Source organism: Capricornis sumatraensis, chromosome 22, assembly GCF_032405125.1.
Source record: "Capricornis sumatraensis isolate serow.1 chromosome 22, serow.2, whole genome shotgun sequence".
Taxonomy (NCBI): Eukaryota; Metazoa; Chordata; class Mammalia; order Artiodactyla; family Bovidae; genus Capricornis; species Capricornis sumatraensis.
Genome location: NC_091090.1, coordinates 12,537,692 through 12,562,248, shown reverse-complemented (window position 1 = coordinate 12,562,248; position 24,557 = coordinate 12,537,692). Strand labels below are relative to the sequence as shown.

Sequence of the window (24,557 nt, the reverse complement as noted above, 5' to 3'; positions counted from 1 at the left end):
AGGAAGCCTACAGAGCTGTGGGAAGAAGGATGAAGATGTAGGAACATTTGGGTCATGAGACTAAAAGCTAAATGTCTAGAAAAGATAGGGAGTGAGGAGCTGACTTGTTTCCAGGGTCAGAAACCTGAGAGGGCCTCCTCTCCTGCCTCTCTGTTTTCCTTCACTCCCTCCTCCCCAGTCCAGCCGTGCTTATCCTTCAGGGAAAGAGCTGCTTCTGCTGGTGGGAGAGGAAGGATGGGTCTTGTTGGTATCTGGCTGTGGAGGGGTTGGGGACTGAGGAGGCAGGAAATATGCCCTTGTTTGCATGTATATTGAGTTGATCTCTTCTCCTACTCCATGCCCAGAGGTCAAAGATTCAATACTGTCCCCCTATCCCACCTCCCCAGTCTCCATGGACAGGATGGAAGCCAACTCCTCAAGTAGGAACCTCCCTAAGGCACCGTGAGAAGCCTGAGGAAGGAAGAGGGGAGGGCAGAATGAAAGATCCAGGCCTGGGACATCGAGGCTGGGGACGGGGACAAAACTTCCAAAAGTAGTAGGCTAAGGATCTACTACAGTAGACGAAGGGCCGCCCCTCCCGATTCTGCTGTCCTTCCACACCCCTGTGCATGCAAAGTGCCCCTCCTTTAAACCCCAGTGCTGCACACCATCACGGGGACATGTGGGCAGGCCCTATAGAAGTCAGAGAGAAATCAAATTGATGACATCAGCGTGATAGAAAATAAGCTTAAGGAATGAGGGTGACAGAGAGTTTAGAGGAAAAAAGATCAAATCCCCTTACCTTTCCAGGATAATTAATCATGGGAATATTGCAGGAAAAGAACTGGCCAGTGAACTTCATTCCAACTAAAAGCTATGAGTAGCAGAGTATTAAAAAATCTAGCCCCTTTCTGTCTATAAACATGGTTCAAATTTACCCAATCTGCAGGTCAGAGACAAGAGGTGAACTCCCTGAACACAGGTATGCAAAAGCCCCAATACTCTTCAAACTCTGTGTCAGTGCCACCTCAGAGACATACCTTTTAGATAAAGAGATCACCAAAACCTAGGCTCTGAGACTGCAGATACTGCAGGAAACATGCCCACTGCAGTCAGACCCTGAGGACTCCCAGAGGGGACATCTGTTGATTCACATCATCATTATAGGAGGGACTGGGTCAGACAACAGCCACAGGGAAGACAGTTAGACTTCAGGGGACACCCTCCTCCTAGGAGGGGGGAAGGACACGGGGAACTTCGCTTAGGAGCAACTCTGGAAATGCACACATACACAAACATTGCCTGGATGTAGGATGATTCTGGGAGGCAGATGCAAGAGACAAACAGACACAGTTAAGAAAGAGGAAAGATTTACTAGGATGAACAATTCCATGGGGCTCAGATGGGGATCTCTTGTAGGTCCTGTTCCAACTGTCAAAACTGGTGTCTTTGCTCCCCAAATCTCCAACAGCCCATGAAGGAGAGGAGACAAGAAGAATGGGTGATAAGAGATGGGGTCTTAGGGGAAAGTAAGTAGGCACAGACTTGTGGTGATAAGATAGGGAATGAGGTGGGGAAGAAGGGATGGGGTGGAGAAGAAATAACAGGAATGGATCTAAGAGAGGAAGAGTCAGAGATGATGGTAAATCTTTAGGGACAAGGGAACACACCAGAAGGGCCCAAAGGAAGTGAGGGGGACATAACAGGGAGACTAAGACGAGGGGGCCAAGGAGGAGAGGGTGAAGAGGTGGTAGAGATATAAAGGACTACCAGGTGGAAGAGAGGGAGAGAGAAGGGACACCAGAGCAGGCACTGATACAGGGGAAGGACACAAGGGGGACTCATATAAGGAACGGACACCGTATGTGGGGAAAGATATAGGTGGTGGACACCAGAGGGAGGGGGAATGGAAATAAAGACTGGAGGTGGGGGAGGGGTGAAAGTGGTGAAGTGAAGGAAGTGGATAAACCCCCAGGGATTAGGTTTCAGTGCTCAAGGGCCTTAATGAGGGCCTGAGTCTGGGGCAGGGTCTTAATCTGCCCCCTACTCCCAGCACTCAGTTTTACTTGTATTGCCCCCCTCCCCCTCAATAAACACATACTTAATTTGGCCCTCCCCCTGCCCTGGTCTCTCCTCCCCCAAACCCATTCCCCATTCTCTCTCCTCTCTTCCCTCCATCTGGACCCTCCATTCCCCGCACCCCCCCCCCCCACTGCCTCCCTCTCTCTCCATCTGGCCCCCTCTCCTCTCCCTCCATCTCCTGTCTTTTTTACCCCCTACCATACTCTGAGACCCCACCAAATCCTACCCCTCATCTTCTTGGCTGCTTTTTTTACCCCTATGTTTTAATTTTCTTCATTTTCCCCTCCTAGCCCCTCTCCTAAGACTCTGTCCTTCTGTTTCCTTGATATTTTCCTCATCTCTCAGTTCCCACCTCCAAATTATTTCTGCAGCTCGTCCCCCAACCCTACCCTTCTATCTTCCCACCTTCTCTGGCGATCTCTTTTCCCTTCATCATTTCCCCCTCAGCCCCCTTCAAGGCCTGTTTCTTGGCCCCTCCGGTCCCTATTTACCCCTATCCTCCAATCCCTCCTTCCCCATTGCTCCCATCCCTGCCTTCCGAGTCCTCCTCTCTCTTTCCATTTCAGCTGCTCCCCTCCCTGGCCCCAGCTCTGCCCAGCCCCCCCTCCCCTCCCCTCCCCCCTTCTCTCCCCCAACTGGTCCTCCCCCCACCCCTCACCACCGTACCTCTGAAGGGGGCATAGGACATCGCGGGGATGCTCCCCCGATGGATGGAGGCGCGAGACCTGCTCATCAGGCCTGGGGGGGAGGGGGCGGGGGGGGCCGGGGGAGAAAGAGAAGAGAGAAAGAGGGGGAGAGAGAGGGGGAGAAGGAGGAGGAGGTGGAGGAGGAGGAGGAGAGAGGAGGAGAGAGGAGCAGAGAGAGGCAGAGAGGAGGAGAGAGAGGAGGAGGAGGAGAAGAGGAGCCAACGGCAGCAGCGGCAGCCGGGAGAGGGAGAGAGAGAGAGAGAGAGGGGGGCGGGGGAGCGAGCGAGAGGAGAGCAGGAGGAGGAGGAGAGAGAGTCCCTGCAGCCCCCACCCCTACTCAGTGAGAGCCAGGGAGGGAGAGACCCCGACTCAAAAACTCTCCCTACAGAAAAAGAGCGGTTCTAAGGATGCAGACCCCAGACCCTGATATGGGGAGGCTCCAGACACATAAAGATACCTTGCCACCTGGGGTTGGGGGGGTGGTGCAGGGGATAATTTGAGGCACAAACCCTAAGTCTAGAGGAAAAGAGGCCCCAATCTCAGAAAACAGATCCCAGACCACCCCCACCCCAAGATGGGTCAAAGGTCAAAATCTGAGCATTCAGTCTCAAAAAGGTTCTTCATAGCTACAGAAATCTTAAAGACACCAGACTTAAACAGTGATTTCAGGGACTGAGATCTAAGACCTAGACTCAAAGGAAAAGATGAGACCAGATTCAGAAAGAATCCAGACATGAAATTAGGTCTTTGAGAACTCAGACCCACTGAGAGATATCAGAGACCCCAGACTTAGATCTCAGAGAAAAGAAACTGCAGACTCAGAGGCTGATAACTCAGACACAGAAACTCCAGACCTTGGTTAGGGGGTGGGCAAAAAAGACACTCTACTAGCCCAGAGATGAACTCAGAGACCCCAAACACATAAAAAAGAATTTTTAATACCTCAGAGAGAGGGTGATTGCAGACCCAGAAACCTCCCCCTGCAAACAAGAAACAAGGACACGCAGTCCTAAAAAAGATACAAATACCAAAAGACCCCATAGAGATCCCTCAGAGACAAACTCCAGAGACAGAGATCTCAGGGAGACCGCCAACCCCAGAGTGGTATGAGAGAACTCAGCCTGGGAAATGCCCAGTTGTACCCACCCAGCAGACCAGAGACCCCAGACCCAGGAAGGAGGGGGAACACTAGGTAGGGAAAGTGGCAAAGCCTTTTTCTCCCTGCCTCCTCCCACCTATTTCTCCTCTCATTGGCCCCTCCATTTTTGGGTCACAGGATGTGCTTGGGCCCCAGGGAGGTTATGTAGGGCAGGTCCTGGCTCCTAGGGGGATGGGTTAAGGGAAGGAGACCCAAGGCTGAGATGTAGACCAGACCCAGAGAGTGAAATAGGAAGGGGGTAAGGGATAAAAGGACCATCACTACTTCCTGGTGTCTTCTTCATACCCCCAACCTGCAGCCCTCCTCTCCCCCACCTTCTCTATCGATTCACAAGTCTGTCTGCAGTTTTGGGGCTTCAGTTAAGGCTGAGGCGCTCCATTTTAATCCCTGTCTATCCCACTTACAGGGTCTTAATCCGTTCTTTTAAAAATGCATCTTTCCACCTAGCCGTGGTCTTGCCATGCCCTGCCTGCCTAATCACTTCCCCCTATAACCAGAGACAGTTGGTTTCTCAGATTATACTTGTGCATTCCCCAACTCTTAACAATCTGTCAGTCCTAACCAAAATGGCAGGGGGCGCTCTCTTCACCCTCCGGCCCTGAGGTTCAATCTCCTAAGACCCTGTCATTTCTTAAGGCCTCAGGAACAGGGCTGTTACTAGGCACATTCCGGGGTTTAAGGATGAGCCCCCACTCCATAACCTGACGCATCGACTCTGCGGGGTCTCCAGCCCCCCTTTCCCAGCGCCAGGGCTCTCATCATGTGGCCTGCGGGGCGGCCCCGCGATTGGTCTCTTCGCGTAGTTCATTGAGGTACCGCTGCCTGAGGGGACCCGCCCCCTCACGTGACAGTGGAACGCCGCTGCGGCTCTCCTCAGCCTGCAATTGGCCGTTTCCGGTTTACACGGAAACGGGCGCTCCATTTCCGTGCACGTCTGCAGATCCGGGTGTTGATTGGTTGGATCCTTCTTCGCCCCTCCCGCCCCCCGGAGGCGGGACAAACCGGGCCACGTGGGAGCGAGGATTGGCTGGCTTTGGAGGTTAGGGTAGTCCGGCTTCTACTGTCACGTGGTCTGCGCTGTTTTCTTATCACGTGGCTGCTGCCCAGGTAAGAAGAGGCTGCTCTTCTTGGCTTTGGGGTTCTTTCTCCGCGTAACGTGTGGTCTCTGATATTCAACCCTCCTCTGCCAGCATAGGCTGCATGAGGCGGGGGCGGGCTCCCGCATTCCTGCTCGGCGGAGGGGTGAGTGATCGGCCCCGCCCCTTCCGGTCCTCGAAGCTTCCCCCATGACCCGTACCGCAAAACCCAGAGGTTGGCCTCCGAGGAGAGAGTGAAAACCGAGTCTTTGCCTTAAATTTTCCAAGCTTCTCTTGGTTTCAGTAATGTTTTTCTTCGGGATGCAGAAGAGGGCGGTCCTGTTTATGCAAGCGAAGTGTTCCCGGGGTGCAGTTTGCTGGGGTGTTTATGAGACGCCGAATCCACCCCCTGCTCTTAGGCCGCTCTGCTCCTGTCGCTGTTTTGGATGCCGACACTGCTGCCTGCAGCCTCTCGCCTTCTGTTGCTACCCCGAGCCCTGCTGTCCATGGCTTCAGGAAGTCCCCCGGCCCAGCCCTCGTCGGCCTCGGGCTCCGCCTATGTCCCCGGCTCGGTCTCTGCGGCCTTTGTCACCTGCCCCAACGAGAAGGTCGCCAAGGAGATCGCCAGGTGGGACTTCATTGTGAAGCGAGGAAAGGTGCTTATGAAGGGAGAGATGGGGGAGCGCCTCCCGCTGCTGCCTGCCTGTCTCTGGGCTGCCAGTGCAAAAATCCGGGTCATGGGGCCTTTAAAAGGTGCTCTCTCTTCACCTTCAGGGCTATGGTGGAGAAGCGCCTCGCAGCCTGCGTCAACCTTGTCCCTCAGATTACATCTATGTGAGTCAATTAGGGGTTGGAGGGTTAACCTAACTCAAAGAACTGACTGGCAGTCTTACCTTGAGGGAAATCTTTGCCCTCGCAACACTCTCTTCCTTACCTTTTCAGCTATGAGTGGAAAGGAGAAATTGAAGAGGACAGTGAAGTGCTGATGGTGAGAAATGTTTCTTACCCGACAAAAACTTAATTCCCTGACTATTTACTTTGACCCCTATCCCTCATCCCAGATCCTGGAATCAAGTTCACCCCCTGATTCAACCATGTTTGTCTTCACCCCTCAGATGATCAAAACCCAAAGTTCCTTGGTTCCAGCTCTGACGGATTTTGTTCGGTGAGAACTTTGATGTGGGTAGAGGTGAGGGTGTAAACTGTGGGGTGAGCCTTCCTGGGCAGTCTGAGGGGACGGACTCCTTTGGGTAAGTCTTTGCTCCCCTATCGTTTCCACAGGTCTGTGCACCCTTATGAAGTGGCCGAGGTGATTGCATTACCTGTGGAGCAGGGGAACCCCCCGTACCTGCAGTGGGTGCGCCAGGTGACAGAGTCGGCTCCTGACTCCAGCACAGCCCCGCTGTGATGAACCTTTGTTCTTGCCATGGTTTTCCTCATAAATTTCAACACTCCTACCTTGTGATGACTGGACTCTTAATAAATCCCATTTTTAGCTCTCTCTTCCATTTTACTTTTTCCTTGTCAAAAAGTGAATTTGGTTGGGAAGATCAGAAGTGATTCTAGTCCCTTCTCGTTTTTTGGAATGATTCAGGGCTGCTAAGTTTGTTTATTTATCTTTATTTCAATGATACAGAGCCCAGGATCTGTTCTCCTCCCCTCCTCAGTCTCCGTCCCCAGGGGTTAAATAATTTTTAAAAATATTTAAAAAGCTGTAACAAAATAACATCAAAGGAAATGAGGGAATGGTTGGGGGGAAGGGTCAGGAACCGTGAAGGGAGTAGAGGAGAGCGAGCCTCTTCCCCAACCCCCAACCTGGATTCCAGCCTGGACAGTAGGGGGACATACCCCGCTAGTGCCCCAGGTACATCCCAGCTGTAGGTGAGGTCAGAGGTCAGGGTATGAAAGTGCCGGTGTGTGTCAATGGGCAGTTGGGCAGAGGCAGGCTGTTCAGAAGATGCCCCCACCTCCCCACTCAACCAGGTACTGCACAGAGCCATCAGGCCGCACTCTCCGAGCAAGGACCCGGACGGGATCCCCACGGGACAGGTAGCCGACCCCACCTCGGACTCCACCCCCAGCCCCAGGAGACAAACTACGGCACAGGGGAGAAGGGGGTGCTGAGCGTCTGGGAACACCTGGGGAGGGGGCTGGGACTGAGGAAGATGAGGCAGTCATCGAGTGGGGGGCACTTTTAGGGAGGTCTGTGGGGAAACCAATGTGAAGTTCCAGGGGTGACCTAGGTAGAGAAAGCAACTGTCAGTCCAGATGGAGATAAAGACTGACCAGAAATGGAGGCCGTGTGGGTCAGAGGAACAACAACGTTTAAGGGACCACAAAGTGAAGAGGCCAGAGGCATCACAGGCAAAGGAGTAGAATCTCACCTGTCTGGGGGCTCACCATCCCCAGAGGCCCCTGCGGTGCTGGCAGAGGGGTGGAAGGAAGCGAACATCCGGATGGGACTGCTGGGGTTGGGAAGGAAGAAAGTCAGGACCCAAAGCAGGGGAATAGGACCCTCTCCCCCTGGGAAGGGCAGAGCGCAAACACTATCCTCAAGGAACCTGTCCCTAGAATACTGGAGAGCAGACCCTGGTTCTCGAAGTCTCTAGGTAAAGAAGTGGGCAGCCAAAGGGGAGAGGGAAAAGAAATTCGGGTGAGGAAATCCAGAAGATTGTGGGCAACTGGAAGAGAGGTTCCAAGGGAGTGTGTCTGGTTGGAGGGAGGAGATGCACTGACCTGGGCAGGCAGCGGGCATCTGTGGGCCTGAAGTTGTAGCCGCTGCTGCCCTGGTAACTCTGGTTAGGGCTGGAGGGTGGTGGAGACACTGAGGCCTAGAAGGAGCAAAGGACTGAGAGATCATCCTTGATTCCTTCCCACACCACCATTTGCCCACGGGTGCCCCTGCCCCTGTACCTGCAGTGCCCTTTGCAGACGAGCCCGCTCCCTCTGCTCCTGGGGCTCGGGCTGGTTGCGCACTGCTGAGGGTGGCCCCAGCTCCTCCATTTTCCCCTTCTGCCTCCTCCTCAGGGGCTCTGGCTCCGGCCTCCGGCGCTTCCCCAGGGGACGTGAGACCCCTCCCCCAGGGCCCTGCCCTGAAGGGAAGCTGTAAGAGGCCTCCTTATCCCCCCAGCCCCCTCCCGGACACCCCAAAGACCTCCCTGTTTCCATACATACACCCTGAGAACTTCCCCATCCCCCCTGGACCAGTGACCTGGTGGGGGCTCCGTCTCCAGGAGGGGGCTCCACAGGGGGAGGGATCCGAGCATGGAGACCAAACAAGCATTTCCTCTTCTTAATCTCCCTCCCTGAAATGAAACTGGGATGAGGAGAGAAATGATACAGGGTCAGTGCTGGAGAAAAGGGACCCTCCTATGCTGTCAGTCCTCAGAGGGCATCTGCCAGGTGAGCTGCAGCCCCTCCCTCTCAGGCTGCGTCTCCACGTCTCCATCTCCTCCTGAGCCTCCCTCCAACTCACCGGTCCTTGTGGCTGTTGAGAGCAGAGAGGAGCTTTGAAGACCGTTCTCCCTTGGGGGTTTCTGAGAGCTGGGGGAGAGGATAAGAAATGGGGTCAGGAGAGCAGTGATTCCCTCGCCCATTTTTCCACATCTCCCTCGCCACCCTGACCCCGAGAGGTTCACCACCCCTTACCTCTCCAAGGAGCAAACTGTCCCAATTCTCAGAGGTGAAGGGGAGGATCTCACGGTCAAAATCAAAGTACTTTTTCTTACAGCAAACACTGAGGTGGTAGAGGACAAGATGCGCCACATCGACCCTGGAGAAACACTGGCTTGTCAAGGTGGTGAAGCATTGCAAAAGCCGGGGGCAGGCAGGGGTGTCCCCCAAGTAGGGGGCTGGGGCCTGTAAAGTGAGAAACTGAGGGTGCCGAGAGAGGAGTGATGCTGAGATCGTGCCCCATATCCAGCTCACCAGCGAAGCTGTAGCCTCCGGACCTTCTCAGGGCCCCCCCGACACACACAGCACTCAAACTCATAGAACCTGGACGTAGGCAAGAGGGAGAGAATACACCTTTTACAGGAAACTACACCTGCCCACGGGGGTGGGGTGGGGGTGTTCCGAGCAAGGATGGGGCTAGCCGGTAGGCAAGGCTTCAGAGCTCAGGAAGACACCTGGTCTGGGATGGGGGGCAGAGCTCCTGGAGGGTCTGCCCAGGCTCACCTGTCCCCGTAAAGGAGGGGCTTGCTCAGACACTGGGTGCAGGCCTCGTGGAACCACTGCAGGCAGCTCCGGCACTGCAGCATCTTCAGGTTCCACCTGAAGCGAAACGGGACCAGTGACCCCCCAGACACACCCTCCTTAACTGCTCCAAACCCTGCTCACCACTCTCCCCCACCTTCAGCACTCATGCCACCCTGCCATTCTCCTTTGTTCCCACCCCCATCACTTGTTCCCTAGCCCCCCGCCCCTCACTACTCACTCCCCAGGGCCACCACAGTAACAGTAGCTCTGCTGGCGGTTGCTCAGATGCCCAGCGTCCCAGTCCAACCCCTTCAGTCCATACGGCAGGGAGAGCTTCATGCCCAGCATGGCCCGGGCGTAGGGGCCCTTCTTCAGCGCACCCCCCCTCTGCAGGTGGAACAGACAGGTGGCCTCAGGGGTGGAGGAAGGAAGGGTTCAGGAGAGGCTGAGGGTTGGAGGTCCCACAGGGAGGGGCCCTTACCTTGGTGGCGATGGCAAAGACGCACTGGCGGCAGACCCAGGATGCGCCCTCTCCCTCTCCAGGGGCTGGGGCCCTTGGAACGTGGCAGTCCTGGTGATAAGCTGAATAATGAGAATATTGACAGTAGACCACTTATTGCATTGCGTACCTGTGTGCACTAGGTATTGGGACAAGAGTCTTAACCCCATCTCATTTTGTTCTTGACCATGGTCCTGCTAAGGTGGGTGTATTATCTTTATTTTAAAAGCAGGTGAGGCAGCTGTGATTCTTAGAAGTTTAGGGACTTGCCCAAGGTCAAATGGTTAGAAAAAGCCGTACTGGAACTACCCTCTGCCTGCATTTGGGGCTTCCTTGATAGCTCAGTTGGTAAAGAACACCTGCAATGCAGGAGACCCTGGTTCGATTCCTGGGTCAGGAAGATCCCCTGGAGAAGGGATAGGCTACACACTCCAGTATTCTTGGGCTTCCCTTGTGGCTCAGCTAGTAAAAATTCCGCCTGCAATGTGGGGAACCTGGGTTTGATCCCTGGGTGGGGAAGATTCCCTAGAAAAGGGAAAGACTACCCACTCTAGTATCCTGGCCTGGAGAATTCCATGGACTGTACTTTTCATGGGGTAGCAAAGAGTCAGACACAACTGAGAGACTTTTGCTCACTCACACCCTCTGCCCGCAGAGCTCATACATCCCATCCCAAGGCCGCCCCTCCCTGTGCTGGCAGGGAGTGAGGTTACACGCTTGTGGAGACTGCCCAGAGCAGTGGCTTGGGGAATCAGACCAGGACAGACAGTATAAGGACCAGTGCTGGAGAGAAGGATCAGAAGCACCCTGGCAGACCTAGGGCAAGCTAGACCATTCAGGTGTCCTGCCCTCTCACCCACCATGGCGACACTTCTCACAGCTGACCAGTCGGTTCCCAGGGACCACAGTCTCAGAGCGACATACACAGCAGAGGAGTTCCTCCCCAGGGAGGGCCGCTGTGAGAGAACAGAGTGTCAGAGGGCCTGTCCTCCAGCCCCTTTCTGTCCCCCATGCCAGGCTTGTTTTCCATTGGATCCATTCTCAGGCTTCTCACCAGGGCTAATGTCTTTCCATAGAACCAGGAACTGGGAATCATCCTCAAATTGAACCAAACACACCTCCCGAGCACTGTCCACCTGGAATGGGTGAGCACAGAAGATGGAACAGGAATCAGACTAGATAAGGGGAATGCGAAAAGGTGACAGGTCAGAGGTCATACCTTTTTGATGGTCCCCAAGTATAGCAGCCCATCCGTCCATCTGGCCAGCACATCTTGACCCTCCCAAAGTCGAGGCCGGGGGCCTGAGGTGGGAGCAGGAGAAGCTGGGTCCCAAAGTGGGGGGGCACCAGAGCGGCTCAGCCGGGGGGGCTGTGCCATTGCATCCTGGGGGGGCCTAGTCAGAAGTGAGACGGTAGGAGAAAGTTACCAATATTGAGGAACTAGCCCCCATTTTCTTTGCCTGTTTTTCTGTCAAAGACTTGAGCAGGTGTGCCCAGCCCCCATTTCCCTGAGACACCTGGGTAGGAAACCCCTGGGCACCCCTTGGGCCTTCCTGACTCCAGCTCTCCCAACAGTCACCACTGGTTCTCTTCTCCCCACTGTCCCCCCACCCCACCAACCTAGTTCTCTAGTTTCCCAGCTGCCAGAGCTCCCCTGGGACGTTGTATCCCGGCCTTGAGATTTTAGCAGAAAGGATGGTTGCAGAGGCAAAGGTTGCCACTCAGTTTCTACTGTCACCTTCTACCGCTGTTTATAGAGGTATTACAATTGGGGTTCTGTTTCCCAGAGACGTGTTTTGGGAGCTTTTTCTGGAGATGTTTTCGAGTGGAAAAGGCTGCCTCCGGGGCCCCCGTGTCTCATTCAGAACAATCATCTTGGTGCTAGGTTATGTTAGGTCACCCTCAAATTCGGGTCTCCCTGCCCCCGGGTTAGAGAACTTCCCTGAGTGCCCCGGGAGGGGGGCGTGTCCCAGTCCGGGTCTCTTCTCCCCAGGACGGCGAGTCGGAGAGGGGACTTGAGTCGGCCCAGCCCGACCCGCCGCCCGGGCGGCGCGGCTCTCCCGCCCGCGCCCTGCGCGCCGACCCCCGGCTCCCTGCCCCCCCACGGGCGCCTCCCGCCGCCTCCTTACCAGTGACAGCTGGGGCCGCCGGGAGCCGGGCAGAGGCAGACGTGGGAGACTGAGGTGAAACCCTCGCGCGGGGAGGGCACGGCTGGGCGTCGGGGGGGCGTGCAGGCAGAGACCGGGGGGTCCCCAGGCCCAGCCCCTCCGTCCCGGCGGCTCTGGGGCGTATGACGCAGCAGCCAAAGCAGCGGCAGCGGCAGGAGGAGGCGGCGGGGGGAAGGAGGGGAGGGGAGGGGAGGGGAGGGACAAACCGGCTCGGGGGGAGGGTGGAGGGAGGGGAGGGCGGGGGGAAGGAGGAGCCGGGGGGGCGGGCACCTCCTCACCCCACCTCCCTCACCGCCAGCGGGCCTGGAGGGCGCGGAGCGAGTGGGAGCGTCTCCGTGGATGGGGCGGGCGGGCTCGCGGACCCGGCGGGAGAGGGAATCCCCGCAGCCCCTTCCTCCGGAGAGAGGCCTGCCCTCGGGGCAGGAGGGAATCCCCCGCTAGGCCGCCGGCCGGGCCGCCGCCCCGCGCCACATCCGTTAACTGCCCCCGGCCCCGCAGGGTCACTCCGGGCCCCGCCCCGCGCTCTAGTTCACGACCCCGCCCTCCATTCACCCGTCCCATGGCCCCCGCCCCGCCCCCGCCCCCGCCCCGCGGGCTCCGCCTCCTCCCGCCTTTGCCCCGGCCCCGCCCCCCCGGAGTTAGATGCCCCCGCCCCGCCCACTGTCGCCGCGCCTCTGCGCACGCGCGACCCCTCCCGCGCGCGCGGCACCTGGGAAGACCCAGCCCTCTGACGGGGCGGCGGCCCTCGGCGCTTGGCGCGAGGGAGTTAGCCCATGCGCCCCGCCCCGCGCGGCCGAGGCGGGTGCACCGACTAGGAGAGCTCGGACCGAGGCGGTGACGCCGCCGAGAGCCAGCCAATGGCGGCGGGCGGAGCTAGCCCCGGCGGTTCGAAAGGGAAGAAAAAGAGCGGGAGGAGAGAGCCCGCAGCTTGTGGGCGGACGCGGCGGCCCCGCCCCGGACTCCCACCTTTCCGCACTCCAGAGTTCCTGCCCCGGGCGAGGGTGGCCTGTGCCGGAGGAAGCGGAACTAGTGACTGGACGCCTGGTGCGCACAACCCCCCGGACGTGGATAGGGACGGGAGCAGCGCGGGGGCCACCCTGACTCTGGAGTGACCCGTTAGAAAAGCCGAAGCCTTGTCCCCGTGAGACACAGACGTTTGGCAGAATGGAAGAGCCACAGCTCCCCCCTTATTGGACAACCGCTAATAAAACCTTTATTTAAAAACAACAACAAATTCTCTTCTTTATTTGATAGGCCCAGGTATTAGCGCCCACTACCCCCCCCCCCCCCCCGCCCCGTGTGTCTCACACATACACACACACAATCTAGATCCATCTTCATTTCTTGTTGGCCTGGGCTGTGCCAATAACACACTGGTTCACCTGCAGGCAGGGGATTTAGACAAAACAGGATAAAAAAATTTTCAGAGCAACCAAAAGTTTTCCCCAAATCACCTCTGAACCCTCAGTGTTAGGGCTGCCCTCCAGAGTCCTGAAATAAGGGCTCTGAAAGCAGGTTCAGGCTGGTCTCAGCTCTCCCGCGCCCACTGTCCACACTAGATCTGGAAGAGGAGGAAAGGCCAGAGAAGGGACAGAAGCCCCTCACAGGAGCAGAGAAAGGCACTTCTAGACACCCCCAAAGCCCTCCTACCACTAGTGCTCAATAAGCTAGATAACACGTCATCATAAACGTAGGAACCAAAGCTCCTTAGAAAATTAATGATCTTCAGTCTAGGGCAGGAAATGTACAAGATGAATCTGGAGAAAGGACTACTGGGAACTTGTCTAAAGGGCACAGGAGCCAAGTTGGAGCTTCCACTGACCAAAGGCGGGCAATTTGAGCATCAGAAAGAATAATGACTTCAAACGACATATACCAAAAGTACAAGATGTTACCTCCTGGATAAAAACTCACTGGTCACCTTTGGAAGTTGCCAGGATACCAACTTATAGTGAAAATTGATGAAGAATATAGCATTTATCCCATCTTACCTATATGGATTGAATTTCAGAATAACCAAATAGATGACAAGGGACAGTTCTCAAGAATTGTGATTAATAAATGTAGAACAGCTGAGAAAATTAGAAAATCACAGAGGCCTGACGTGCTGCAATTCATGGGGTCGCAAAGAGTCGGACACGACTGAGCGACTGAACTGAACTGAATAATAGATCTGGGGCTCCCACGGTGGCTCAGTGGCAAAGAACTGCCTGCCAATGCAGGACAGGTGGGGTCGATCACTGAATTGGGAAGATCCCCTGGAGAAGGACATGGCAACCCACTTCAATATTCTTGTCCGGAAAATCCCATGGACAGAGGAGCCGGATGGACTACAGAGTTGGACATGACTTAGTGACTAAACAACAACAAACAATAGATCTAGATAGCGTCGCTGATAAAATCATTAGGGGAGAAAGTTGAAGGGAGTTTTTAAATGGACAGATTGGGCTGACAATACCCAGATGCAATGATCAATTTTTGTATCATTAAAGGTGAAACAACTAGGGGGAGGGGGAAAAAATGGAACAACTCAATACTAGGTGCCTCCTGATATGATGCAATAAAATGTATCATACCATTTTCTTGCCAAGAAATTAGAATCTGATTCAAATCAAGCCTCCAAACCTAATTAGAAGAAAACAAAAATTGTGGAGGAAAGAGGAAACAGCCAAAATCTAAAATATGATATGTTCTATAGGACAAACCACCCCACTTCAACAAAAAATGTGGGGGTGAGATTATTACAGATTAAAAGAAACTCAAAAGACCATGTCAATGAAATTAAAAGGGTGGTCCTTGCTTTGATCCCAAATGGAACACATCCTAATGTATAAAAGGCATTTGAGACAGTCAGGGGAAATTTAACATAAACTGGGTATTAGAGGATCAAAGAGTTCATGTTTTGGGGTATTAATGATGTTGGTAGAACTTTAATTGAACTTGTAAGGTAGCAAGGGAAATCCTGATTAAAGTAGAAGACCACGGCAGGCCGCTAAGGTGGCTGATTACTTCCACAGCAGCAAGAGTGCACAAGAACACCTGCAATCCGAGGCCCTGAGCAAAGCCAGAAAGCATCTCAAGGCTGTATCCTCAGGAAAATGAGTTATCAGAGGAATGTATTACTCTCCAAGGCAGTCTGTAAAGAAACTTCCTGACTTAACTCTTGTAGAGGGAGCTTAGTTTCTTAGAGAATTCATAGCCTGAACACAGCTGACCCTTGTGGGGACTGGAGCCTGAATTCACGCTGTGTCTTTGGAATAGCCTGAAAAACCTGTATGTCTTTGATCCAGGAATTCCATTTCAAAGAATCTCTCTCTGGATAGTTAGATGTAACCAAGCAAATATAGAATGATATGTACAAGGTTAGTCAACATAGCCTTGTGTGTAATAGTAAAAGGGTGGAAAGAATCCAAGTGTCCAGTAGAGGGAACTGGTGGATAAACTTTGGTGCATCCACACAGTGGAGTCCTAGGCAAATGTAAAAATAATGGGATGATCTCTGTGCTGGTGGGGAATCATACTAGGGCTGTCTGATTTTTTTCTTTTCCCCCTACTCTCCCTGGCCACCACCCCATCCTTAGGGCTGTCTTGTCAATCAAAAAAAAAAAAAAAGGCAGGACAACATATAATACATGAGAGGGGAAGAGATGTCTTCTGTAAAAAAGAGGGAAATTCCATGCATATTGCTTGTATTTGCAAAAGAAACACCGAGAGGAGAAGTAAAAGGATAAAACATGAGAACAACTACTAGGACGGGGGGAGGATGTGGTGGAGGCTAAATCTCACTTGTATACAGCTTTCTACATAGTTCTGACCTTTCAACCACCTAGTTTTAAAAACTTAATTCAATCCCCCCAGAAGTCAATAGTTAAATGCCTGGCAAATATACATCCTTTCAGGATGCACGTGCCGCTGGCCCCAAGGACCAGGGTGCAGATGCCTACAGTCAGCAGGAAGCCTGACGGGGACCGGGCTGCTAGTGACCGCACCTTGGAGGCGAAGCGTAGGGAGTTGAGGGACTCGGAGACGTTCTCTTCTAGGGGAGAAATGTTCACAAACATGAGCCTGTGGACAGAGGAGAGCGGGGCAAACCCCAGAATCAGTGTCCAGGTCTCCACTACATCGCTGCCCCTACCCTGACCCTGACATGGTGGCTCCCAGCCCTCCCCTTCTGCTCACATCTTGGCACTGCCACCCAGAGAGTTCTGCAGCAGGTAGGTGAGCTTACTGTTCCGGTAAGGCACGTGGGACTCCTGCAGGGTGGAGAGGGACAGGCGGTTAGGACAGGGCTGGGGACAGCCAGCACCAGCTGCTTCCCAGGGCCCACCTGCCCCCACCCCCATTCCTACCTTGTTGCTCAAGGCCATGATGACCAGCCCCAGCGTGGACAGGCTGCTGTTAATGGCCTGCGTTTCCCGAAGGCGTTCCCGCTCCCCAGGGCCGAGTGCTAAGCCAGGGTCTAGCCGCTCACTCCCAGCCAAGTCCACCAGGCTGAGGGGGGCCGTACACTGCAGGCCTCGGCCAGCATGCTCCCCAGAGATCTGCAGCTGGAACACACTGTGACTACGCGACGAGCGCTCATTCTGGGCTGTGCGGGCCACAGCCCGGTTCTGGCGGGCTAGATGGAGCAGGGCCTCCACCTGGGGATAGGGCGCAGCAAGAGGTGCAGTCAGGCAGTGGTGAGCACGTAGCCAGGTCAGGCATGCATGCATGCCTGCATGCTCAGTCGCTTCAGTCAAGTCTGACCCTTTGCAACCTGTGGACTGTAGCCCACCAGGCTCCTCTGTCCATGGGATTCTCCAGGCAAGAACACTGGAGTGGGTTGCCGTGCCCTCCTCCAGGGGATCTTCCCAACCCAAGGGCAAACCCCCGTCTCCTATGTCTTCTGCACTGCAGGCAGATTCTTTACCCACCGAACCACTTGGGAACCAACAGGTCAGATATGGCAATAAGCAAGACCCAGCACCTGCCTTCTTGGTGCTTTTTTCTAGTCAGCAAAAGACTAAATAATTAAAATACACAGTATATCTGAGAGTATCAAGGAATTAAAAATAGAAAAGCAGTGTGTGATGGTGAGGGTTGCAATTTTAGAAAGGATAACCAGCAGTAATTTCCTGACCGTCGAGTGGTTAGGACTTGGCGCTTTCACTGCCAGGGCACAGGTTCAATCCCTGGTTGGGGAACTGAGATCCCATAAGTCATGCAGTGCAGCCAAAAGTTTAAAAAAAAAAAAGATTGTCAGGGATGGCCTCAACACCTTAAAATCTTTAAGGTGGTGAGGGAGCAATCCAGCCCTGCTGGGAAAGGAAGGTAAGACCATGTCAGGCAATGGAGAGAGGAGGTACAAAGCCCCGATCCAAGGGTATGATGAGCAGGCTGAGGAAAAGCCCGGAGGCCGGCAGGGATGTCATGAACCAAACAAGCAGCATGGGCGGAGATGAGCCTGAGGTCGCTGTGTGGGGCCCAGGGTCACCTGCCTTAGGAGGCGCACCACTGCTCTCCATGCCTTGGTTCCGTGAAGGTGGACGCACCTCACAGCCCGCCAGCCAAAGCTGAACATCTGATCTACCGTCGCCACTCGCCCTTCCTCATCCTGGCCCGCTCCCCCAACCTCCGTCCTGCGTCACTCTGCCTGCACCCCAGCCCTCCAACCCCATGGCCAGGCCTAGTGGCCCTCAGCGCTTACCTCCCTCTCACAGGAGACCGGAACGTAGCGCGCGTTGGTGACAGTGAGCTCCTCGCTGCCTGGCCCTGCCCGGCGAATCTCACACTCACCCCCCTGGCCCTTCCGGGTCCCAGTGGCCAGCAGGTCTCGGACAGTCTCATTGTAGATCTCTACGTAACTTGCCACAAAGCTGTAGGTCCAGCCCTGGCCACTTAGCTCCTGGGCCACAGCAAAGAGGTGTCGCAGGGCCCGAGGGATCAGCCCCTCCATCTGGGGGTCTCCCCCAGGCCCACCCTCCATGGTGAAGGTCTTGCCACTGCCTGTCTGGCCATAAGCAAAGATGCACACTGGATAGCCATCCAGGGCTGACTGGACAAGCATGGAAATCTCCTCAAACACTTCATCCTGTCCACTCCCTGGTGGGAACACTCGGTCAAAGGAGAAGTCATGGCGGGTAGGGCCAGCTGGCGCCCCACTCAGGGTCCCACGCCGCTCATCAGACCGGGAGAGGCTGAGGCGGGTTGGAGGATCAGAGGGTCCACAGGGGCCAGAGGGAAACTGGAGGAAGCCAGGGGATGGGGTGGACTCCCCTGGAAGGACGGGGCGGACCCGGCAGAACACACGGATGTTGCCTTTGAGTTCCTGCAGTTGGTTGTGTAATCTCCGGCGCTCCATCTCGAGCCCGTGGAGACGGTCTTCCCGCTCAGCCAGTACGGCTTCCCGGGCTGCAGCCTCCTGGCGCAGAGACGCCACCTCTTCCTGGCTGTCCGACAGAGAAGCTTCTGAGGTCTGCAGCCTCCTCTGTCCAGAACAGAACAGACATGGATGGTGAGACCCAGCAACCAAGAGTAAGAAGTCATAATGGGACTGGGGGTGGGAGGTGGGCTGGCCCCTGACCCCAAGGACTTCAGAGTCTGGTAAAGAAGAGATAAGTGAATGTTAATCGTAGTATTAGAATAAGGAGTACACGGAGCACCAGAAAGGGCACAAGGAAGAGGATATCTAGGCTGACACCCCAAAGCGTGGGAGTAAACCAAGAAAGGATGGGGTACAGATAGAATATTCCACAAAGAGGGATGTGCACATGCCAAACGCCCTGAATTGAGAATCGAGTCATTTGAGAGACTGCAAGTAACTCATTCTAGTTGGTGCTCACCAAGGAGCCAAATGGATGATAAGCAGGAGAGAGAATGCACGGGGACCTTTATCAGTGAAGATGGACAGAAACAAGAGGTGGAGACGTAGAAGAGACGCAGATGGGAGAAGGGAGGGTTATAGAAACAGTCAGAATGGGTTGAAGTGGGGCAGGAAGCAAGACAGTCAGAAGTGCGCAGAGCGGGGACGAGCAGGGAGCAGGGTGGGGGACGGTGCTGCTGGACAGAGGCACTCAGGACTTCAAAGCCCCAGGCGACTTCTGGGCTACCTAGAGAGAAGGGTGGCGTTAGAGGAGAAGCCAGCCCTCACCTCCTGCTCTCCCAGCCGGGCAGCCAGTCCCGTGCGCTCCTCCTGCAATCTCAGCTGTTCCTTCTGGAGCTCTTGCACTAACCCCTCTTGCGTGCCCAGCCGCTCTTCCAGCTCCAGGACACGGGCACTCAGGTTCCCCAGCTCCCGCTGGCCCTGCTCAGCCTGGGCCCGCACCCTGGTCAGCTCCTCTTCCAGGGACCTGCGCTCTGCCCCCAGGGCCAAGGCCTGTTGCTGGGCCTCCTGGAGCTGGTCCCGCAGCTGCTGGTTCTCCTGGTCCAGCACCTGCTTCCTCTCACGGCAGCATTTCAGCTCTGCGTTGAGGTCACATAACTGCCCCTTTAAGTCCCAGGCCGGACGTTTGGGTTTCTTCCCTCCCACCATGGGAGGTGCGGCAGTCGCTAAGATGGACACAGAGAAGACAAAGGTCAGGGCAGCCCTAGCTCTGTCTCCCTCCTCCCTCCTCGCCTTAGGGCCTCCACACCTGAGGCTCCGTCTCCTCCTTCAGGCAGGGAAAGGACCAAAAGGACTTCTGTGGCACTCACCACCTCCTCTCCCCAGCCCAGCCTCTCACCCAAGATCTTATTTGTCACCTACTTCCAGGCTTCTGGGCGGGAACAACAGGACCTGGCTTCTGAGTCTTTAGCACTAGAGAACCAGGAAGGTGGCATCAGGGGCGATAACACCAAGGTCCCTCCACCTCTACCCGCCTCCCTTCACCCCAACCCCTTCTCAGCCCTGGCTCTCAGACACTATTATTACCTGGGGCAACAGCCGTGGAACATCGGGGTGCTGGCTTCCTGGGAGCTTTGGGCACTGTTGGGAGACAGGGGAGAGGAAAAGCAGTCATGACTCGCAGGCCTGGGAGTGTGTCCAAAGACAGAGGAGCTGCTTCTTCAGAAGATTAGAAATAAGATAACCTTCCTCTTCCTCTAAATCTGACCAACTCCTAAAGATATTCTTCCTAGGACCAACATGCCAAGAAACAAGTTGGACCAAGACAAGGGAAAAGAGCAGGGCGGGGGGTGGCGAACGATGTGTGAAGTATGCAAGTATGTGTGTAAAACACACTGGGGAGCACGCCCATATCTGCTTGCAGACCCACAGAACACCCCTGGAAGGACTCGCAGCTGCCCCCAGGGAGGGCGCTGGGTGGCTGGGGAACAGAGGCAGGAGGGAGGCTTCTCACTGCATAAGAACTCCTGTGCCTTTGGGACTTTGAAACCAGTGGAGCGTGTTACCTATTCAAAGTCAGCTAGGATTGAAAGAAAAGACAAAGACAGACGTGAGCTGAAGAGAGCTGTGGGCCAGCTCTCTCTCCAGCCCTGGAGCCCACCTGCGGTCTGGCCTTGCGTCTGTGGCGCGGAGCTGAGGGCTGCTGCTCTGGGGTGGGTCGTGCTCACTCTGGTGCCCAGGCCTCGTGTTCTTTTCTGGGGAAAGACAAGGGTCGGGTGGGGTCCACAGCTCCGTCCGTGATGGTTTCACACACACGTCCATGGATCTCCAAACCCAGCTCACCTTTTCCGGCTCCAAGGCTTCCTCCATCTGGTCGGGCCCCCTCTTCAGCCTGCGTCCCGAGAGAGGCAGCCGGGAAGCAGCCTTGGCTAGGGGTCTCTTCGGCTCTATGTTCCCCTTCACTTCCAACAACGGGGACCTCTGCTGGGAAGAGAGAGGCCCTTCAGACCACACCCTGAGGCCCAATGTCCCAGAAGTTCCCCTTTATGGCCCCCAAGCCTGACTGTCAACATCATCTCCAACAAGCATTAACTCACTACCCCTGGGGCCACACGCTGGGGCTCTCAGATGAGGTGCCAGCCAGAAACCATGGAGGGAGGTGGGACATGACACAGTCCCTAAGGGACAGGACAGACAGACACATGCTGGACTTCATCTAACTTCAAGGGGAGGACCTAAACAAGCAGCAAAGAAACCCTCCTTTTGGAAGGCAAAAACGGCCTGCACATGGCATGGCTGAGAAACCGATAAACTCTTTTAGTGAGAGCTGACAATCATAAACAAGGGAGTGACTTAGAAAAGAGACCAGGCTGAAGGCTGGGTGGGAGGAGTAGGTAACATTTATTAGGAACACTTTCAAACGTTTTATCTGTATCAACTGACTTAAACCTCCCAGCAGCCCACCCAGGAGGTGCTATTATTAGCCCCATCTTGGAGATGAGGGAAGGCAGGCTCTGGGAAGTAAAAGAGCTGCTCTAAGGTCATTGATGAATAAAAGGCAGAGCTGGGGTTAGAAGCTAGACAGTCTGGTTCTGGAGGCTGTGTTTTTAACCACTGGACACCACAGTCTTGTAGGGCATTGATGCCACGCCATGGAGTTTAGGTTTGGGCCCTGCATGCATGGAGAGTCAGATACAATTTCTGATCAGGCATGTAAAAAAATATACGAAAGACATTATTATAAATAATAATAATGAGGTGGAAGTAGGCTGACTGGCAAGGGGAAGATAAGAAAGCAGCAGCATGACCAGTTTGGAGAGCACCAAGGGCAGGGATGCAGTGGGGGTAAGGGAACGGAAGAGCCTCTCCTCTGAGCAGCCCAGCTCAGGGTCTGGATCGCGTCCAACCTCTGCTTACTCCTGCCTTGGGAGACCAACCACCCGGGTTTGCCAAGGACTGGCGTGTTTCTTGGGACACAGGACTCTCAATGCTAAAACCAGGTCACTCCCATGCAAACTGGGACACATGGTCACCCTCTTCTTATCCCCCCTCAGGAAAGCACCACGGATAGATCAATTTCTGATTTTCACTATGGATAACTATTAATTCCAAGGCCAGTTTCTCTCTGCCCTTCAGTTTACTTCATTCATTCAATATTTACAAAATGCCTATTCAGTTCAGTTCAGTAGCTCAGTCGTGTCCGACTCTTTGTGACCCCATGAATCACAGCACGCCAGGCCTCCCTGTCTATCACCAACTCCCAGAGTTCACTCAAACTCACGTCCATCGGGTCGGTGATGCCATCCAGCCATCTCATCCTCTGTCATCCCCTTCTCCTCCTGCCCCCAATCCCTCCCAGCATCAGAGTCTTTTCCAATGAGTCAACTCTTCGCATGAGGTGGCCGAAGTACTGCAGTTTCAGCTTTAGCATCATTCTTTCCAAAGAACACCCAGGACTGATCTCCTTCAGAATGGACTGGTTGGATCTCCTTGCAGTCCAAGGGACTCTCAGGAGTCTTCCCCAACACCAGAATTCAAAAGCATCAATTCTTTGGCACTCAGCTTTCTTCACAGTCCAACTCTCGCATCCATACATGACCACTAGAAAAACCATAGCCTTGACTAGGCGGACCTTTGTTGGCAAAGTAATGTCTCTGCTTTTGAATATGCTATCTAGGTTGGTCATAACTTTTCTTCCAAGGAGTAAGCGTCTTTTAATTTCCTGGCTGCAGTCACCATCTGCAGTGATTTTGGACCCCCAAAAATAAAGTCTGACACTGTTTCTCCATCTATTTCCCATGAAGTGATGGGAGTGGATGCCATGATCTTCGTTTTCTGAATGCTGAGCTTTAAGCCAACTTTTTCACTCTCCTCTTTCACGTTCATCAAGAGGCTTTTGAGTTCCTCTTCACTTTCTGCCATAAGGATGGTGTCATCTGCATATCTGAGGTTATTGATATTAAAATGCCTATTACATGCCAGGAAATGATCTGGATTCTGGAGTAACAGGCGTGGTCCCTGTCCTCAGGATGGCCACAGGACGGTAGGCAAGTAAAACATAGAGATGATTAAATCTTACTGAGTGCTATCAGAAAAGGATCCTGAAGGAGGGAGTTGGCATCCAGTTTAGATGGGGAGAGCGTTAGACACAATCCTACAAAGTATTTTTAGGCTGAGCCTTGAGGATGAGAAAGAGTTGGCTTGATGGGCTTGGGCCAAGGAGGAGCATTCCAGGCAGAAAGGAGAGGGATGTGCAAAGAATGACGGATTATTCTTTTCAGCTGAACACAGGGATGTGCAGAGAAAGTGGGCAGAGGAGGGCAGAGGCAGGAGGGAAAGACTGCAGCAGCTGGGATGCCAGCATGGAGTCTGGGGTCTACTGAAAGCAAGAGGCCTCTGACATTTTTAGTCAGAACAGTATGATTCAATTTGTACTGAGAAAGTGAACTGTGGATTTCCCTGGTGGTCCAGTGGTTAAGACTCTGTGCTTCCACTGCAGGGGGCTCAGGTTCGATCCCTGGTCAGGGAACTACAATGCTGCACACTGCACAGTGCAGCCAAAGAGTAAAGAAATTAAAAAGGTTTAGGGGCTTCCCTGGGGGCTCAGTGGTGAAGAGCCCACCTGCCAGTGTGGGGGACACAGGTTCCATCCCTGGTCTGGCAGGCTCTCACAAGCTGCGGAGCAACTGAGCCCATGAGCCGCAGCTATTGAGCCTGCGCTCTAGAGCCCGAGCTCCACAAGAGAAGCCACCACAATAAGAGCCCCCACACACCACTAGAAAAAAACCCGAGCAGCAACAAAGACCCAGCACGGCCAAAAATAAACAAATAAATACAATTATACAAAAAAAAGATAAACTAAGGCATATTTTTAAAGTTTTTTTTTTTTAAGCGAACCGTGTCCAGTGCAAAGAATGAATGGAAATAGAAGATGACGGTCATCACAGCAGAGGAATGGCATCATTCCCTCATCCATCCATTCATCATGGGTCTGTCCCACTAGGTTTGTTGAATGGTGCTCTGAACCAGATGCTGTTCTAGGCCCTGGGGCAAGAGTAGCAATGTAAAGTCCCTGCCTGCCCATAGCTTACTTTCCAGGGCAGCCTTTCCAAACTGGGGTACAAAAGAAAGCTCTACAGAAAATGAACAGTCTTCTCAATTTTCCCAAGAATGTAAACAGCTCTCACCATTCTAACAGCTAAACAGAGACGTTAATTCATTAGATACAAAGATGCCTTAGGGCATTAGAGCTTAATTCCCGAGGAACTCAGTTGCGAGGGGATATTCTAAGAGTCTGAGGGCTAAGCAGAGGTAGCATGGGGCTGGGGAGCAGAGCAGGCAATGAAGGAGTCGGAGTCTGGCCGACTCCAAGAAGCCTGCCCTGCTTCCCAAGATCACAGGAGGAAAAGCTGTGCTTGTTTTTCAGTAAAACTTCTCATTTTTAAATATTGTTGATTCACATGCAGTTGTGAGAAGTAACACGAAGAGATCTAAGAGTATGTGAAGGCTAATTTTAAAGAAATGCTAAGTTTAACTTCAGGAAAGTGAGGTTGAACTACTTGTGATACAAAGAGGTTCACGGATGCTCAGGGAAAACTCTGAAACAATCTGATTTCCTGTTTCTTTTTTAATTTTAAGTTTATTGGTTTATTATCTTTCTTTACATTAGACTGTGAGCATCACAAGAATATGTCTGTTCTGTTTACAGCTACAGAACCAGAGTGCCTACCACAATGTCTGCTATATGGTAGGACTCAATACAGTTTTAAAGGAATGAAATTAGATGGCCATTAGCAGTGAAAGTGAAAGTGGCTCAGTCGTGTCTGATTCTTTGCGACCCCATGGACTATAGAGTCCATGGAATTCTCCAGGCCAGAATACTAGAGTGGGTAGCCTTTCCCTTCTCCAGG

The 24,557-nt window shown here is 53.9% G+C and overlaps 4 protein-coding genes and 1 non-coding gene across 12 annotated transcripts in view; 2 read left to right on the top strand and 3 right to left on the bottom strand.

Moving 5' to 3' along the window:
- Positions 1-2,794, bottom strand: part of SYNGAP1 (synaptic Ras GTPase activating protein 1) — a 28,245-nt gene extending 25,451 nt beyond the window's left edge. For both annotated transcript variants that reach the window (XM_068960448.1, XM_068960449.1), the window contains exon 1: positions 2,728-2,794. In XM_068960448.1, coding sequence (XP_068816549.1) covers positions 2,728-2,794 — 67 coding nt within the window. The remainder of the gene's footprint in view (positions 1-2,727) is intronic.
- A 2,136-nt stretch (positions 2,795-4,930) lies between these two features.
- Positions 4,931-6,452, top strand: CUTA (cutA divalent cation tolerance homolog). Of its 2 annotated transcripts, XM_068960889.1 has the most exons (7): positions 4,941-5,013; positions 5,097-5,148; positions 5,402-5,610; positions 5,757-5,816; positions 5,925-5,970; positions 6,098-6,147; positions 6,264-6,452. In XM_068960889.1, the coding sequence occupies exons 2-7, from the start codon at positions 5,107-5,109 to the stop codon at positions 6,388-6,390; spliced, it is 534 nt and encodes a 177-aa protein (XP_068816990.1). In that variant the 5' UTR covers positions 4,941-5,013; positions 5,097-5,106; the 3' UTR covers positions 6,391-6,452. The 2 variants fall into 2 exon arrangements, with proteins under 2 accessions (XP_068816991.1, XP_068816990.1); XM_068960890.1 differs by lacking the exon at positions 5,097-5,148 and having other exon boundaries at positions 4,931-5,013.
- Positions 6,453-6,636: 184 nt separating this feature from the next.
- PHF1 (PHD finger protein 1) lies at positions 6,637-11,947 on the bottom strand. Of its 6 annotated transcripts, XM_068994283.1 has the most exons (15): positions 11,808-11,947; positions 10,898-11,072; positions 10,733-10,814; positions 10,539-10,634; positions 9,661-9,761; positions 9,418-9,566; positions 9,159-9,254; positions 8,910-8,978; positions 8,631-8,754; positions 8,458-8,525; positions 8,194-8,298; positions 7,896-8,085; positions 7,719-7,813; positions 7,367-7,447; positions 6,637-7,221 (listed from the first exon to the last, which is right to left on the bottom strand). In XM_068994283.1, exons 2-15 carry the CDS (start codon positions 11,054-11,056, stop codon positions 6,933-6,935), a joined length of 1,704 nt encoding a protein of 567 aa, XP_068850384.1. In that variant the 5' UTR covers positions 11,057-11,072; positions 11,808-11,947; the 3' UTR covers positions 6,637-6,932. The 6 variants fall into 6 exon arrangements, 3 of the variants coding, with proteins under 3 accessions (XP_068850384.1, XP_068850382.1, XP_068850383.1); XM_068994281.1 differs by having other exon boundaries at positions 7,896-8,298; XM_068994282.1 differs by having other exon boundaries at positions 7,367-7,444; positions 7,896-8,298.
- Positions 11,948-13,183: 1,236 nt separating this feature from the next.
- On the bottom strand, positions 13,184-23,297 carry KIFC1 (kinesin family member C1). Its single transcript, XM_068960856.1, has 11 exons — positions 23,289-23,297; positions 20,491-20,631; positions 20,309-20,402; positions 19,735-19,788; positions 19,570-19,620; positions 18,976-19,373; positions 17,533-18,312; positions 16,196-16,486; positions 16,026-16,099; positions 15,836-15,911; positions 13,184-13,228 (listed from the first exon to the last, which is right to left on the bottom strand). The coding sequence occupies exons 1-11, from the start codon at positions 23,295-23,297 to the stop codon at positions 13,184-13,186; spliced, it is 2,013 nt and encodes a 670-aa protein (XP_068816957.1).
- On the top strand, positions 23,104-23,176 carry TRNAG-UCC (transfer RNA glycine (anticodon UCC)). Its single transcript has one exon. It is a non-coding gene; the product is annotated as a tRNA-Gly (tRNA).
- Positions 23,298-24,557: the final 1,260 nt, after the last annotated feature.

What these genes read in the sequence shown, in the direction of transcription:
- PHF1 (XM_068994281.1), bottom strand. Translation starts at nt 11,056, where the DNA reads ATGGCACAGCCCCCCCGGCTGAGCCGCTCTGGTGCCCCCCCACTTTGG. An exon ending in CTGTGAGAAGTGTCGCCATG is followed by an intron (nt 9,762 to 10,538) that starts GTGGGTGAGAGG and finishes CTCATTATTCAG; the next exon opens with CTTATCACCAGGACTGCCAC. An exon ending in CCCCTCCTTTACGGGGACAG is followed by an intron (nt 8,979 to 9,158) that starts GTGAGCCTGGGC and finishes GCCTACGTCCAG; the next exon opens with GTTCTATGAGTTTGAGTGCT.
- KIFC1 (XM_068960856.1), bottom strand. An exon ending in CCCGGCTGGGAGAGCAGGAG is followed by an intron (nt 18,313 to 18,975) that starts GTGAGGGCTGGC and finishes TGTTCTGGACAG; the next exon opens with AGGAGGCTGCAGACCTCAGA. An exon ending in TCATGGCCTTGAGCAACAAG is followed by an intron (nt 16,100 to 16,195) that starts GTAGGAATGGGG and finishes TCCACCCTGCAG; the next exon opens with GAGTCCCACGTGCCTTACCG.
- CUTA (XM_068960889.1), top strand. Translation starts at nt 5,107, where the DNA reads ATGAGGCGGGGGCGGGCTCCCGCATTCCTGCTCGGCGGAGGG. An exon ending in GTCCCTCAGATTACATCTAT is followed by an intron (nt 5,817 to 5,924) that starts GTGAGTCAATTA and finishes TTACCTTTTCAG; the next exon opens with CTATGAGTGGAAAGGAGAAA. An exon ending in GCTCTGACGGATTTTGTTCG is followed by an intron (nt 6,148 to 6,263) that starts GTGAGAACTTTG and finishes TCGTTTCCACAG; the next exon opens with GTCTGTGCACCCTTATGAAG.